The sequence below is a fragment of the Nerophis lumbriciformis genome, linkage group LG16 (genome assembly GCF_033978685.3).
Source record: "Nerophis lumbriciformis linkage group LG16, RoL_Nlum_v2.1, whole genome shotgun sequence".
Classification (NCBI taxonomy): domain Eukaryota; kingdom Metazoa; phylum Chordata; class Actinopteri; order Syngnathiformes; family Syngnathidae; genus Nerophis; species Nerophis lumbriciformis.
In genome coordinates, this window is record NC_084563.2 from 16,637,099 (window position 1) to 16,653,117 (window position 16,019).

General features: G+C 37.3%; 1 protein-coding gene across 4 annotated transcripts in view; it reads right to left on the bottom strand.

The window, feature by feature from the left end:
• Positions 1 to 16,019, bottom strand: part of diaph2 (diaphanous-related formin 2) — a 1,014,494-nt gene that overhangs the window by 595,178 nt on the left and 403,297 nt on the right. For all 4 annotated transcript variants that reach the window (XM_061976707.1, XM_061976705.1, XM_061976704.1 and 1 more), the window contains one exon: positions 15,220 to 15,324. In XM_061976707.1, coding sequence (XP_061832691.1) covers positions 15,220 to 15,324 — 105 coding nt within the window. The remainder of the gene's footprint in view (positions 1 to 15,219; positions 15,325 to 16,019) is intronic.

Here is a 16,019-nt window from a genome sequence, read left to right on the forward strand (position 1 = left end):
AGATAATATAATCCTTTATTGATCTCACAACAGAGAAATCCGGGTTATTTTGTTTACGTGTTTCAGATATTGGTAAAAGTGAAAAATGTGTAAACCTGGCGTTAATAGTACTGTGATTCTGTATAGTATCCATCCTTAGTTTAAAACTAATATATGTTTCCAAAAACAAAATCTGGTTTAGTGTTTCTTAGGATGACTTTTTCATACAGCATGATTATAACACATTATTACCTTTAAGTATGATTCACATTCAGAATTGTCCATCCTTCTATATATGGTAGTTGGAGTTGCAGAAAACTCCATTACTGCTAAATAGCAGTTTTCAGTAATGTCACAGAAGATGCAGGATTTGCTTTAACATTTAAGTGGTGACACTTCCTATAAGAGGACAGCTGTAGTGCTCTATTCTGAGGATCAGGTCATATTTAATTTGAACTTTTTTTTTTTTAAATGGTCCTCAGTAGTCACGTACAAATACCGTATTTTTCGGACTATAAGTCGCAGTTTTTTTTCATAGTTTGGCCGGGGGTGCGACTTATACTCAGGCGCGACTTATGTGTGAAATTATTAACACATTTTTGTAAAATATCAAATAATATTATTTAGCTCATTCACGTAAGAGACTAGACGTATAAGATTTCATGGGATTTAGCGATTAGGAGTGACAGATTGTTTGGTAAACGTACAGCATGTTATATATGTTATAGTTATTTGAATGACTCTTACCATAATATGTTGTGTTAACATACCAGGCACGTTCTCAGTTGGTTATTTATGCCTCATATAACGTACACTTATTCAGCCTGTTGTTCACTATTCTTTATTTATTTTAAATTGCCTTTCAAATGTCTATTCTTGGTGTTGGGTTTTATCAAATACATGTCCCCAAAAAATGCGACTTATACTCCAGTGCGACTTATATATGTTTTTTTCCTTCTTTATTATGCATTTTCGGCCGGTGCGACTTATACTCCGGAGCGACTTATAGTCCGAAAAATACGGTATGTGTGAATTATGCAACATTATTTAAATTTGGTCCCCATGAACCATATTAACTATTTCTCCGCAGGGTCCCCAGTAAGAATGATCACCACATTAATTCATCAATCCAGATATTTAAAGACGTGTATGATCTAACTGGGCATTTTACCTAATTTGTTTATTGCCTCCACAACCTGTAGAAAGGGTGGTCCCCACAAGTGATGATCAAAAACTTGGTCCCCATTCCAAATGATAACCAGTACGTGTGTGTGTGTGTGTGTGTGTGTGTGTGTGTGTGTGTGTGTGTGTGTGTGTGTGTGTGTGTGTGTGTGTGTGTGTGTGTGTGTGTCTGTGAAGTAGCGCCCTCGCAAACATCAGAGAGGGTTAGACAGTTGTTTTGTTCGCCGCTTGAGTGGCAGACGCAAGTAACTCACACGGGGATCAAAAATGCATCTCTCGATCGGGTGTTACTTCAGATGCATAATTAAATGTGCTGTACCAACAAGTAGCGTTAACAGTTTTTACTGGCGACGCGTTCGGCCTGCAGGGTTCGTACACTTTTCCCATGGCCCAAATTCAAGCACTTTTCAAGGACTTTCAAGATCAATTTTTCCAGTTTTTCCAGTACCCTTCAAAAATACGAAAACCAGTGTGAATCAATCCATAGCCTTGTTGTTTGAGGTCAACAAATGCTGTCTGTAGGAAACATACGGAAAATCTGCTAAAACCTAAACCTAACATTGAACCAGCAGTTCTCATTAACTGAATGGAGCATAGAAAATGAAGCAGTGTGACTATTAATCAAATCAAATCAACTTTATTTATAAAGCACATTTAAAATTTACCACAGGGGTAGCCAAAGTGCTGTACAATGGGCATGTTAAAAGATAATACGAGTACCGAGCAAACACAACACAACAAACAGAACACGATAAAAAAATAAATAAATAAAATAGAATAAAACATAAAAACATAAAAACAGGCTCACAGCAGGTGTATTATGGGGCGCCATTGCAGGATGGATATCACTCAGTGTTAAAAGCCATGGATAATATCATTAGTGTTTGCAAACGTGACTCCATTTGTGTTGTTTTTCCACATTTCTTGTTCTTTTTCTTACTCACAGCACTCAATGACATTGAACAGCACGGATTGATTCACAGCGTATTTGTGCTTGTAAACTGCATAATGTGATATAAATACACGCACCCTCAAAATGTCAATTTCACTCATTTATTAACAAAACTGTTCTACATTAATATAAGGATAATAAATTCAAGGAAAATATTGTGTTTGTTTCACAACACCTCAGTCACCTTTCATGAAGCATGTCTAGCCTTTAAAACTGTGTTAAGTTAAGTTAAAGTACCAATGATTGTCACACACACACTAGGTGTGGTGAAATGTGTCCTCTGCATTTGACCCATCCCCTTGTTCACCCCCTGGGAGGTGAGGGGAGCAGTGGGGAGCAGTGGGCAGCAGCGGTGCCGCGCCCGGGAAGCCTTTTTGGTGATTTAACCCCCAATTCCAACCCTTGATGCTGAGTGCCAAGCAGGGAGGTAATGGGTCCCATTTTTATAGTCTTAGGTATGACTCAGCCGGGGTTTGAACCCACGACCTACCGATCTCAGGGCGGACACTCTAACTTGGATATGATAAATGAACAAAAAGACAAAAGTTAACTTTTTTTGCTTTCATTGAGGTGTAGCCAGACAAGTTAAGTAGACAACGGAAATAATAGAGCAAGAAATGCATACAACCGTGTTGTGTAAAAACTACAAAATCATTCATATTAACTCAGCGGTTAGTGGTGAAAAAGGTTACAAATTATACATTACATGACCCTCACAGTACAATAACTGATGATGATGATTAACTTGTGTGATGACTGTATTATGCTGATAGTATATATTTATACCATGAATTGATCAATGTGGACCCCGACTTAAACAAGTTGAAAAACTTATTCGGGTGTTACCATTTAGTGGTCAATTGTACGGCATATGTACTGAACTGTGCAATCTACTAATAAAAGTCTCAATCAATCAATCAATCAATCAAAACAGACGAATAATTTACATCCAATGTTCATTAAAACGACAACCTCCCGGCATGACGGACCGATGCACCACTGTCCCCTTGGGGGCGACACAGAGCAGATACATGACAACAAATACATGATAACCTGATGATAAATACATGATAAATAAATAAATAAATAAATAAATAAATAATAATAAATAAATAAATAATAATAAATAAATAAATAAATAATAAATAAATAAATAAATACATGATAAATACATGATACATGACAACAGATACATGACAACAACCTAACGTAAGGGCTCGTGCAAAGCAGACAGATCAAGCGTGTAGCTTTAATTTTTAAGGAAACATACTAAAATTGTTTTCCATTTTATAATTAGCCTATTGAGTCAGATTGCCGAGAAATATGATGAACATTTCCAAGCATTTACAAGCACTTCACCCAAAATGTAAGCATTTTTCAAACCTTGAAAACACAACGTTAAAATCCAAGCATTTTCAAGGTTGTTAAGCACCCGTACAAACCCTGGGCCTGGGAATGGCACCAGATCGCTCGGCAGGTTGAGTTCCAAAAATGTTTTGTCCTAATAAATACTAAAGCGCTGTCATATACAGTAGTTTTACTCAACTGGCCGCCCACTGAACATCACCCAAATAGGCTAGATGAAACCATTCAAACGAGGGTTGATCATGTATGCAGTACTCCCGCCATTCCACAGGGGGCAATAGCGAGGCATGTGTCACAAGGAAGCAGCAGTGGGTTGAGTAGAATAAGACAACTCATTCAAACCTGAAAAAATATCTTAATAAATAGCAAAAATCTGACTTTTAACAACGACTGCACAACCAGTGGTGTGCCGTCAGCTGGCTTAACATAACCAGAAATCATGATCATAATTAAAGATACAAGTAATTTTTAAATTTACTCTCCCTAAATATCTAAAAGTATTCATAATATCTTCATGTCATATTATGCTCCTTCCAGTGCTGTTGTTTTTAGGTTATATAGTTTGTATCCAATCAGAATTCAGCTAACTTATGTCGCCATGCTGTACCAAATCTGCCCAAGGCCTTCAGAATCAACAATGCGGGCGTCTGTGCACTGTAAGCGAACGGGCACATACAGTTGATAGATAATTGCGATAGCCAATCAGATCACAAGTTGTCAGTAAGGCCTTCTAGCTGGCCTAAGGCAGATACATATTGTGATGTTATGAGCTAGGTAGCATAACAACTACATTACCCAGCATGCCACAAGAGTGAAGAGCATGTGCAGTAGCCCCGTTTAGGTTGAATGTAGACATGCTGGCAGCTTGATGGTATTGATGAGCACGCTGTGGAGTAAACTTTAAGAACTCAGCCAACAAGTCTCATCTGCATCTTTTATGACTAGACAAAACGCATATTTGCAAGGCCATTTTCAAGAAGGATATTTAAAGAGAAACTACATCTTGTGAAACCATTTTGGCCAACCCCGGAAGCTCGAATGGGTGCTACAAATTGTGAGTTCAGATATTTAAATCCTTTATTTTTTCACGTTTAATATGTTGTTGTTTTTTGCAATTTTAATTTTGACAGTATCACATAAGATATGTTTTTATTGCTGATGTGGGTTTATTGATTTTTAAATGTGCCAGAAAATAACCCGTTCTGTACACTATTGATGTGACTCAATGGACAGTAGTGTGTAAATGTGTTCCTGTATAGTATGTATCCAGCAATGGTCATGTGGTGACATCAATGATGGTATTTTGAGGTAATCATTGGACACAGGACATCACTGAAGGCCTCGGTGGGAAACGCACGTCCCGCCACTGTGGACAACAAAGTATGAATGGTCTGCCCCGCGCAAGTGCTCGAGTCATTGTTTGCAGTCGGACCTTTTAAGCGACGGACACATTGATCCGGACAAAAAGCAACAACGGTAGAAATCCCAGCGTGTAAGCTTCGTCACCAAACTTGGTAAAATATTTGTAAGTAGATAGTGTGCATAAATATATTTAGTTTGTTTTGTATTGAAACTGCTGACTCTGGCTATCATGTAGCGCTAAATTTGACCAGTCAAGGGCGATAAACTCTACACATTAGTCTTAATTGTGATGAGTCGCATTCATTGTGTGCAATGTTTGATGTGGATGTTTAATTTTACATGGGTAAACATCTGCAGTTTGTCTGAATGGATTCCCACACAACCTATTAATATAAAACACACAATGGACATTATACTTTTATGTTTATTTTATGTTTATATTTTCAGTCATTCACACCTAAATGAAGGAAGAAATGTAAAGAAATACATCTGAGGAAGAAAATAATTCAAAAGAAGGAACATCAATCCTCAACAAAATTTCTGGAGCTTCTGTTTCTTCACGCTTTTAACTAGCTGCACACCCCGGAAACGAGTAGTAGGGACATAATAATGAATTTATTGACAGTGCAGTGTGAAAGCCGATGTGGTTACTTTGTAATTCATTAAACGCAATCTCAAAGGAATATAACCTTTATAAGCACTTTCTGACAAAACATCCACATTTCGGTGTCCGGTCCCTCAGCCCTTGGGCTCTTGAAACTGCGGCCCTCTTCATTATGTAGTTGAATAGCCCTGCAGTAGATGAACTTAAACCGGCAAAAAATATCTTAGCTGTGGTCCGTATTGGTAGCAGTGGAACTCAGTTGTAATACAGTTTTCCACTACTTGTGGTATAAATGGCAATATCAAACAAGCAGAAGTCTCGAGCTAAAGTCACAGAGAAGTTTAAGCGCAAAAATATGACTAAAGTGGTGAAGTGGTACTTTCATTTTAATTTAGTGAGGAATCTTTTTTTAACAGTTTATTTTAGAACAACATTATTTTGTATATTATTTGTTCATGAGTTCCTTCTTATACAGTATGTTTATACTTATTTTTTTAATCAGCCTGACCTGAGCCTAATGTTTGCGTTAAATAAATAACATTTGTAATTAACACACGTTTTCATATCACTTGACAAGGTGGAAATCTGTAAGAAGGTTATATATAATTATTGAATACAATTAAATCAAGAAAAAAGATGACTAAGTAAGTGTTAATATTTGAATTAGTCTCAGGCTCCTCTGTAATGGAAAAGTTGCGCCCAGGGGTCAAAAAGGTTAAAAACTCCTGGTGCTTTTTTTTTCCAGAATGTTGTAACTCTGACAAAATAGACAACAATCAAATGTCCACTGCAGAGGATGCAGGTTCTCAACAACATACAAAATGAGAACAATAGTGAAGAGAAAGTAAAATGATCAATAATAATAACAGCAACAATAAGGATAATAATTGTTACCTTTGTGTTGGACAGGAACCCAAAGATGCAAAAACAGGAGATGTGCAGGTAATATTTAATTATTATTATTTAATCTAATTTATCAGCACAAAATATAAATGGAAGAAAGTTAAACAGGCGTGTAAAGCGCAAAGCAAGTCTCAAGCAATAGGACCGGCAGCCATCATCCTGGGCAAGAACAGGCGTGTCCTGATTTGCCAATCAAGCACAGGTGAGGAAACCAGCACCCAGACCGGAGAATAGTGGGAAAAAAAGAGGCATACAGGAAATGGAAACCAAAATAAGAGCGCTGGACAGGAAATAAGATAAAATAGAGAAACATGACAAAACAAAGTCCAAACCTGTCATGACAAAAATAATACAAATAATAATAACCATCACTAAAATAACAATGACAAAATAATCACTATCCAGTAATAATATTATTTTTGTTATCGTTTAAACTTAAAAAAAACAACTACTAACAATATAATATAAGGGAAAATTTAGATAAAATATTACATTATACATTCAGGTAACTTTGTGTTCCATACCTTCAGTTTGCTAATTTCAGTGTTTGCTGAAAAAATTCCGGACAATATTCCGCTACTATGTTTCCTACGCTTTGACCCCTTAGGCTTATAAAATGGTGCGGCTAATTTATGGATTTTTCTTCGTAAATAGTTGTCATGAAACCCAGGCAAAAACATTGAGAAGGTGCGTTATTGTTTGAGCTGTGGTGCCATCTTTTGGACGGGTTCACTCACTGCAGGTGCTGCGGGGAGAACGTCTACAGTATTGCCTTCTGTTTAGTGCGTTGAACCGGAAGTGCAAGGGCTGTTCCGTCTTGTAGTTGTCTGAAGCGTTGCTACTCGTACGGATTCTTCATTCATCACTCCCGAGCAACGTTTGTAGGTTTTACAATATAACTAAAACAATTCTTACTTACTAAACCGTCTCTTGTGTGATGTATGTACACTGCAAAAACTGAAATCTAAGTAAGATGAAATATCTCAAATAAAGGTGATATTTGCTTATTTTCTGTCTGATAAGATAATTATTCTCACTAATCAGATTTTATGTTAGAGTGTTTTACTTGTTTTAAGTGTTTTAGTCCTAAATGATCTCAGTAAGATATTACAGCTTGTTGCTGAGATTGTATGACCTATATTGAGTAAAACATGCTTGAAACTAGAATATCAACTGTTGCAAAGCTGTGTCATCAACACTCACAAGTATAAAACTACTTTTTTAAAGTAATAATTTCTTACTTCCAGCATGAAATAAAAAATCATGATTTTGACACAATTGTGTCTCATAATTAAAACAGATGACAGCCAAATGGACTTTGCTGTTTTATTTTCAATGAAACAATAGAAAACAGGTACTCATATAGTAGTACAGTTGGCACAGTACAGTAATATTTAAACATTTAACATGTGACATTTCAAACAATTTTGAACAGAAATAGCTCATGCACATTCAGATAAATTCTTCAAAATTACAATTAAAAAAAATTTGGCCGGGGGCCGGGCTGTATATATGCGCAATAATTGACTGAAAGAGCACGCACTTAGTGCGATGATGTCATGTTATAGATGGAAAAATGCATTTTTAGACAATATGCTTTGCCTGAGCGGCTAGTCGACCCCGAGAGTAACAAGCGGTTGCCTTGTTGCCTTTCCATTAAGAACAATACATTAGTTTTTAGTAAAAGTTTGCTGGTTTCAAGAAATGTAATGCCGAGCGCATATCATTATGTCAAGATAATGGCACTAGCATTTACTTAATTTAATAATATTTTTCAACATATTGAGCAAAAAGGTCTCATTTTTTTTCTACCAAGAAAAGTGTACTTGTTATTAGTGAGAATATACTTATTTTAAGGTATTTTTGGGTTCATTGAGGTTAGCTAATGTTACTTGTTTTGGAAAGTCTTGACACGCTGGATTTTCTTGTTTTATTGGCAGATAATTTTGTTTAGTTCAAATAAAATACCATTAATTTTTTTTTTTTTTTTTCTTGTTTTTGAACACTGACTTTTTGCAGTGTAGGAGTGTTTTGATTCATATTTGTACGTGCTATGGTAATGTAATCAAGCAACCGTCATTAGCATTAGCTAATGTGCTAACATGTTTACAAGTGTCTGTGTTAGTATTATTAACTTACAATGGCATTATTTTTGTATTGTATCAGTTTCACAAACTCCTCAATAACAATAATAATAATGGATTTGATTTATACAGCACTTTTCGAGACACTCAAAGCGCTGCACAGAGAACTGAGAACTAATCATTCATTCAATCTACATTCACACTCTGTGGTGGTAAGCTACATTTGTAGCCACAGCTGCCCTGGGGTAGACTGATAGTAGTAAATTCACCAAAACGTCACTGTGGAGTTATTGAGTCTGTTTAGCTGATTGGCGAGCTAGCTTCCGCAGTTAGTGGGTCCATGACGATGACTTCTGTTTTGTTTAATCAGCCCTTTTACTGCCGTGTAACAGACACTGTTTGGAAAAAAATAGGGTATGTAAATAAACATTTCCTAAATACTGGAAATAACTCATTTCACAACATACACTATACTGCCAAAAGTATTTGGCCACCCATCCAAATGATGAGAATCAGGTGTCCTAATCACTTGGCCCGGCCACAGGTGTATAAAATCAAGCACTTTGGCATGGAGACTGTTTCTACAAACATTTGTGAAAGAATGGGCCGCTCTCAGTGATTTCCAGCGTGGAACTGTCATAGGATGCCACCTGTGCAACAAATCCAGTCGCAAAATTTCCTTGTTCCTAAATATTCCAAAGTCAACTGTCGGCTTTATTATAAGAAAATGGAAGAGTATGGGAACAACAGCAACTCAGCCACCAAGTGGTAGGCCACGTAAACTGACCGAGAGGGGTCAGCATAGTGCAAAGACCTTCTGCACAGTTGCTACAGAGTCCAAACTTCATGTGACCTTCCAATTAGCCCACGTGCAACACGCAGAGAGCTTCATGGAATGGGTTTCCATGGCCGAGCAGCTGAATCTAAGACATAGATCACCAAGTCCAATGTAAAGTGTTGGATGCAGTGGTGTAAAACACGTCACCACTGGACTCTAGAGCAGTGGAGACACCTTCTCTGGAGTGATGAATCACGCTTTTCCATCTGGCAATCTGACGGACGAGTCTGGGTTTGAAAGTTGCCAGGAGAACGGTACATTTCGGACTGTGAAATTTGGTGGAGGAGGAATTATGGTGAGGAGTTGTTTTTCAGGAGTTGGGCTTGACCCCTTAGTTCCAGTAAAAGGAACTTTGAATGCTCCAGGATACCAAAGCATTTTGGACAATTCCATGCTCCCAACCTTGTGGGAACAGTTTGGAGCGGGCCCTTTCCTCTTCCAACATGACTGTGCAGCAGTGCACAAAGCAAGGTCCATAAAGACATGGATGACAGAGTCCGGTGTGGATGAACAGAGTCCTGACCTGAACCCGATAGAACACCTTTGGGATGAATTAGAACGGAGACTGAGAGCCAGGCCTTCTCCACTAACATCAGTGTGTGACCTCACCAATGCGCTTTTGGAAGAATGGTGGAAAATTCCTATAAACACACTCCGCAACCTTGTGGACAGCCTTCCCAGAAGAGTTGAAGCTGTAATAGCTGCAAAAGGTGGACCGACATCGTATTGAACCCTATGGGTTAGGAATGGGATGGCACTTCAAGTTCATATGTGAGTCAAGGCAGGTGGCCAAATACTTCTGGCAATATATACATATATATATATATATATATATATATATATATATATATATATATATATATATATATATATATATATATATATATATATATATATATATTATAGTCCGGTGCGGCTAATATATGAAAACATTTTTTTTTTTCCCTACAATTTTATGGGTGCTCTATAGTCCGGAAAATACAGTAGCTTCTTTTCAAGGGAGCATTCATACAAACCAAGGCAATTAGGAAGAAAGGGCCTGGACTCCCCAAAGGCTTATCCGTTTTATACTTCCTTCTTTCTAATGCACCGCGGTCAGTCGCTCCTCAAAAAGCAGGCCTGCCAGTGGGAGATGTGTTGTGGAAGACAACATTTTAAGAAAGAAAAAAAAGAAAGAAAGAGGGTAAGCAAACTTAATCGTGGGGGAGTGAGGAAGCCTTCGATTCTGATCATCCAATTAAAAATGGGCATGCAGGAATCGGAAGGTAAGGGAGTGCACTGCAAAAACTGAAATCTAAGTAAGATTAAATATCTCAAATAAGGGTGATATTTGCTTATGTTCTGTCTGATAAGATCATTCTTCTCACTAAGCAGATTTTATGATAGAGTGTTTTACTTGTTTTAAGGGTTTTGGTCCTAAATGATCTCAGTAAGATATTACAGCTTGTTGCTGAGATTTTATGACCTATATAGTTTAGTTTTAGTTTAGTTTATTATTTATTCGGTCAATGGTCAAGAAAATAAACAAACAGTTGTACATTCATAAATAAAAAAATAAAAAATGTTGCAGACCGAAAGGGTTTAGGCTGAAGTTGAACACTTATTGCGCCTAACCCTATAAACAAAGTCAAGTACGAGATTATTTCCTTTTCATAACATATTATAAATACACATTGTACACAACATAAATACTGTTCAATTACATACACAGTAAAGACATGTGAAATATCCTTGTACACGTGTTAGTTAAACCTTTGCACCAATTATATACGAAATACAAACAATTATACTTCCATTATATTTATATCCCACATTTAGTTTTTAATTAACATTGATCATAGTATTAGCTACTGTGTTGATTCAAGAGTGATATATTTTTCCAAGACATTGGTCTTAAAGTTTTTTTTAAATGGAACATTTTAAGGAATCATCCAAGCTTTTCCACAGAGGAACCCCCCTGACAGAAACACATCTACCGTATTTTTCGGACTATAAGTCGCAGTTTTTTTCATAGTTTGGCCGGGCTCAAGTGCGACCTACATATGTTTTTTTTTTCTTTTTTTATTATGCATTTTCGGCAGGTGAGACTTATACTCCGGTGGGACTTATACTCCGAAAAATACGGTACTTTTTAAGCTCGTTCTTATGTTTGCTTTCTGAAAGACAGCTGAACCTCTGAGGTCATAGGGATTTGAACCTCTACTGTAGACACCCAGGCAGCATGTGGTTATGAGCTTTGTACGGCACAAGAGCAGAAACTAGAATATCAACTGATGCAAAGCTGCGTCATTAACACTCACAAGTATAAAACTACTTTTTTAAAGTAATAATTTCTTACTTCAAGCATGAAAAAAAAAAATCATGATCACTATGTCAAGATAATGGCACTCGCATTTACTTAATTTAAGAATATTTTTCAACATATTGAGCAAAAAGGTCTCTTTTTTTTCTACCAAGAAAAGTGCACTTATTAGTGGGAATATACTTATTTTAAGGTATGTTTGGGTTCATTGAGGTTGGCTAATTTTACTTGATTTGGAAAGTCTTGACAAGCCGAATTGTCTTGTTCTATTGGCAGATAATTTTGCTTAGTTCAAATAAAATACCCCTCATTTTTGTATTTTTGTTCTTGTTTTTGAACACTGACGTTTTGCAGTGTGAGGAGCTGCATGTGTGAATGCAGCCAACAAGTGAATATATGGAGTGCAGAATGACTTTGGTGCAAGGACATCGACAACACGCTATTTATGAGGGTGCTAACAGCGCTATACACACGTGAAAGATGCAGCGGCCGTGCCATCTTTCAATATTGCTTCACGTCAAACTCCATGAGCTTCCCTTGCAAGACACACAACCAAAGTGCTCGGAATTGGGTTAAGGCCGAGGAAGAAGTCATTTTCAGCACTGGAAATTGAAGGTTTTGCTCGGCGAGAAATGTTTTCAAAGGCCGGAAAAAAAGAAATGCAATCCACCTCGGAGATGATAGGATTACATCGGAGAAAGCTTCAATGCAGAAATCCAACTTAAGAAGATTGACCCTTTATTAAATCAAACGCTCTCGCAGCCACTCATGCCTGTTGTATAATGCACCGTTTTTTGCACTCTTATACAATGAATTCACACTGAGATGGTGTAAAAAAAAAAGGTAAATGAATAATTAAACAACACTCTGCGATGGAGCATACATTGAATTACTGCTATTACGGGGTGGATTGTGCTCCAGATAAGTTAATCGGGTGGACTGAAGAGTCAACCCACTAATAACCCGGCTTCTGAGGTAGTATCACACATGTGACGCGGGCAGGACTTAAAGGGGAACTGCACTTTTTTTTTGGAATTCTGCCTATTGTTCATAATCCCTATGAGAGACAAATGAGTGGGTCCATGACCATGACTTCTGTTTTGTTTGATCAGCTGTTTTACTGCCATGTTACAGACACTGTTTGGAAACAATTAAGGTATGTAAATAAACATTTACAGTATTATTCGTTGTAAATAACTCATTACACAATGTATATATATATATATATATATATATATATATATATATATATATATATATATATATATATATATGGATGTCCGATAATGGCTTTTTGCCGATGTCCGATATTCCGATATTGTCCAACTCTTTAATTACCGATACCGATATCAACCGATACTGATATCAACCTATATATACAGTCGTGGAATTAACACATTATTATGCCTAATTTGGACAACCAGGTATGGTGAAGATAAGGTATTTTTTTTAAATAATAATAAAATAAAATAAGATAAATACATTAAAAACATTTTCTTGAATAAAAAAGAAAGTAAAACAATATAAAAACAGTTACATTGAAACTAGTAATTAATGAAAATGAGTAAAATTAACTGTTAAAAGTTAGTACTATTAGTGGACCAGCAGCACGCACAATCACGTGTGCTTGATAAAAAAAAACACAAACAAAAAAAATTGATACCGATAATAAAAAAACCGATACCGATAATTTTCCATATTACATTTTAACGCATTTATCGGCCGATAATATCAGCAGGCCAATATTATCGGACATCTCTCTCTCTCTCTCTCTCTCTCTCTCTCTCTCTCTCTCTCTCTCTCTCTCTCTCTCTCTCTCTCTCTCTCTCTCTCTCTCTCTCTCTCTCTCTCTCTCTCTCTCTATATATATATATATATATATATATATATATATGTGGCTTATAATTAGAGATGGCCGATAATATTGGCCTGCCGATATTGTCGGCCGATAAATGCTTTATAATGTAATATCGGAAATGATCAGTATCGTTTTTTTTATTATCGGTATCGTTTTTTTTTTTTTTTTTTTATTAAATCAACATAAAAAACACAAGATACACTTACAATTAGTGCACCAACCCAAAAAACCTCCCTCCCCCATTTACACTCATTCACACAAAAGGGTTGTTTCTTTCTGTTATTAATATTCTGGTTCCTACATTATATATCAATATATATCAATACAGTCTGCAAGGGATACAGTCCGTAAGCACACATGATTGTGCGTGCTGCTGGTCCACTAATAGTACTAACCTTTAACAGTTAATTTTACTCATTTTCATTAATTACTAGTTTATATGTAACTGTTTTTATATTGTTTTACTTTCTTTTTAATTCAAGAAAACGTTTTTAATTTATTTATCTTATTATTATTTTTTTTTTAAAGGACCTTATCTTCACCATACCTGGTTGTCCAAATTAGGCATAATAATGTGTTAATTCCACGACTGTATATATTGGTATCGGTTGATATCGGTATCGGTAATTAAGAGTTGGACAATATCGGAATATCGGATATCGGCAAAAAAGCCATTATCGGACATCCCTACTTATAATATTCTTTCAAATTTAGTGGATGGTTGGGTGTGCTCTATAGTCCGGAAGATACTGTATTTATTATTGATTTTATTTGAACTTGCACAGTACGGTGCTATAATTAAAGAGGCCACGGGGAAGACCCGGGACACGCTGGGAAGACTATGTCTCCCGGCTGGCCTGTGAACGCCTAGGGATCCCCCGGGAGGAGCTGGACCAAGTAGCTGGGGAGAGGGAAGTCTGGGCTTCCCTGCTTAGGCTGCTGCCCCCGTGACCTGACCTCGGATAAGCGGAAGAAGATGGATGGATGGATGTCTATTATGTATTTGACATAATAAAGAGGGCCACAGTTTCAAGAGCCCAAGGGCTCAGGGGCCGGACAGCGAAATTAGATGTTCGTCAGAAAGTGCCTTTGTCGGTTATATTTCTTGGAGACTGTGTTTACTTAATTGCAAAGTAAACACATCGACTTTTCCACTGCACTGTCGATAATTTCATTATTCTGCCCTCGCTAGTCCTTTCCAGCGTGTGCAGCTACTTAACAATATGATGTTCCTTCTTTTGAATTATTTTCCTTCCTTAGTGTTATTTCTTTACACTTCTTCATTTAGGTTTGTAAGACTGAAAATATCGAAAACAGACCATTCATCGGCAGTGTGCCTTATAATCCAGTTTGCCCTATGGTCCGGAAAATACGATATAGTGATACTAATAACTTACTTCTTTAAATATATGTATAACATTTTAAACCCTTTAAGTAAAAAAAACAAAACATGTGTCATAGCCAAGTATGCAAAGTACATATTGTCGCTGCCACTGGCCAAAACCACAAATAGATTGCCGTTCTATGGGAACCACGGAAGCCGGTAATGTCGCATTTTTTGTCAGTGTTTCTTACTTTCCAGCTTCTGAGGGCAACTTGTTGTCCGGTGTCGCTAGTTTGTGTAAAAAGCTCACACGGAATAGAAAGGCATGGTCAATATGACCATCTTTGAAATAGTGTGCATCTTTTAGGGTGAAAAGTGGAGTCCCTAAAACAAGCAGAAAGGGCCACAAGTGCTGTGCAAGAAACATTGAACCGTCCTCTTTTGTTCTGTGTTTGTGTGAATTTACCTGAGACTCCAGGGCCTGGATCTTCCCCTCCAGCTCTTTGATTCTCTCCTCTTTCTTTTGAGACTCGGCCTGGGCCTCCTGCCGCGCGCTGAACTCCTCGTCAAACTGCAAAGGAAAGGAGGACACGGATATGTCATATGCATAACCGCCGTGATGAAAAACGCCGGGGCGTCTCCGTAAAGGGAGCTCGTCCTCAGGGCACATCAACAGACACCAAAAAACACACCAAGTCTAAGTTTTTTGTTTTTTTACACTGCGGAATCTTTCTATTTGTGGTATTCAAATCCCCGGGAGTCCTGTTGTCCTTTCTCTTGGTTTCAGGACTGCTTTTCATGCATGTTGATGGATTTAACCTTTGCACAAACCATGACATGTCAGCACAATGACTCCACAGGCCCAGCAGGGTGCACAAGGCCTCGAATGGAGACACAGCCAGGAGCGCCTTGGTGTCACAATTATGGGGGCCGACTGTTCTAATAGTACGCATTAACCCTTGTGCAAGAAGACGGACTATACTCAAAGGATCTAAAAGGGACCCGCTCATTAAAATGTCATAAGTGGGGATGTAACAGTATTATAAATACCGCGGTATTTCGGTTTCAAACTCTTCTCAATAATACCGTGAAGTGTGACCGTTTTTTTCTGGAGTTTTAGAGTTAGCAGGATCTGTAAAAAAAAAAAAAAACACATCTCCGACAAGGTGGGGGCGTTGAACGCCGTAAACAGGAGGTGAAGTGTGTTTGGACTTGTCGTGGATAAAAATAATTGTTTTTTTGAGGGGCTTTAAATCTGTCCGTAAC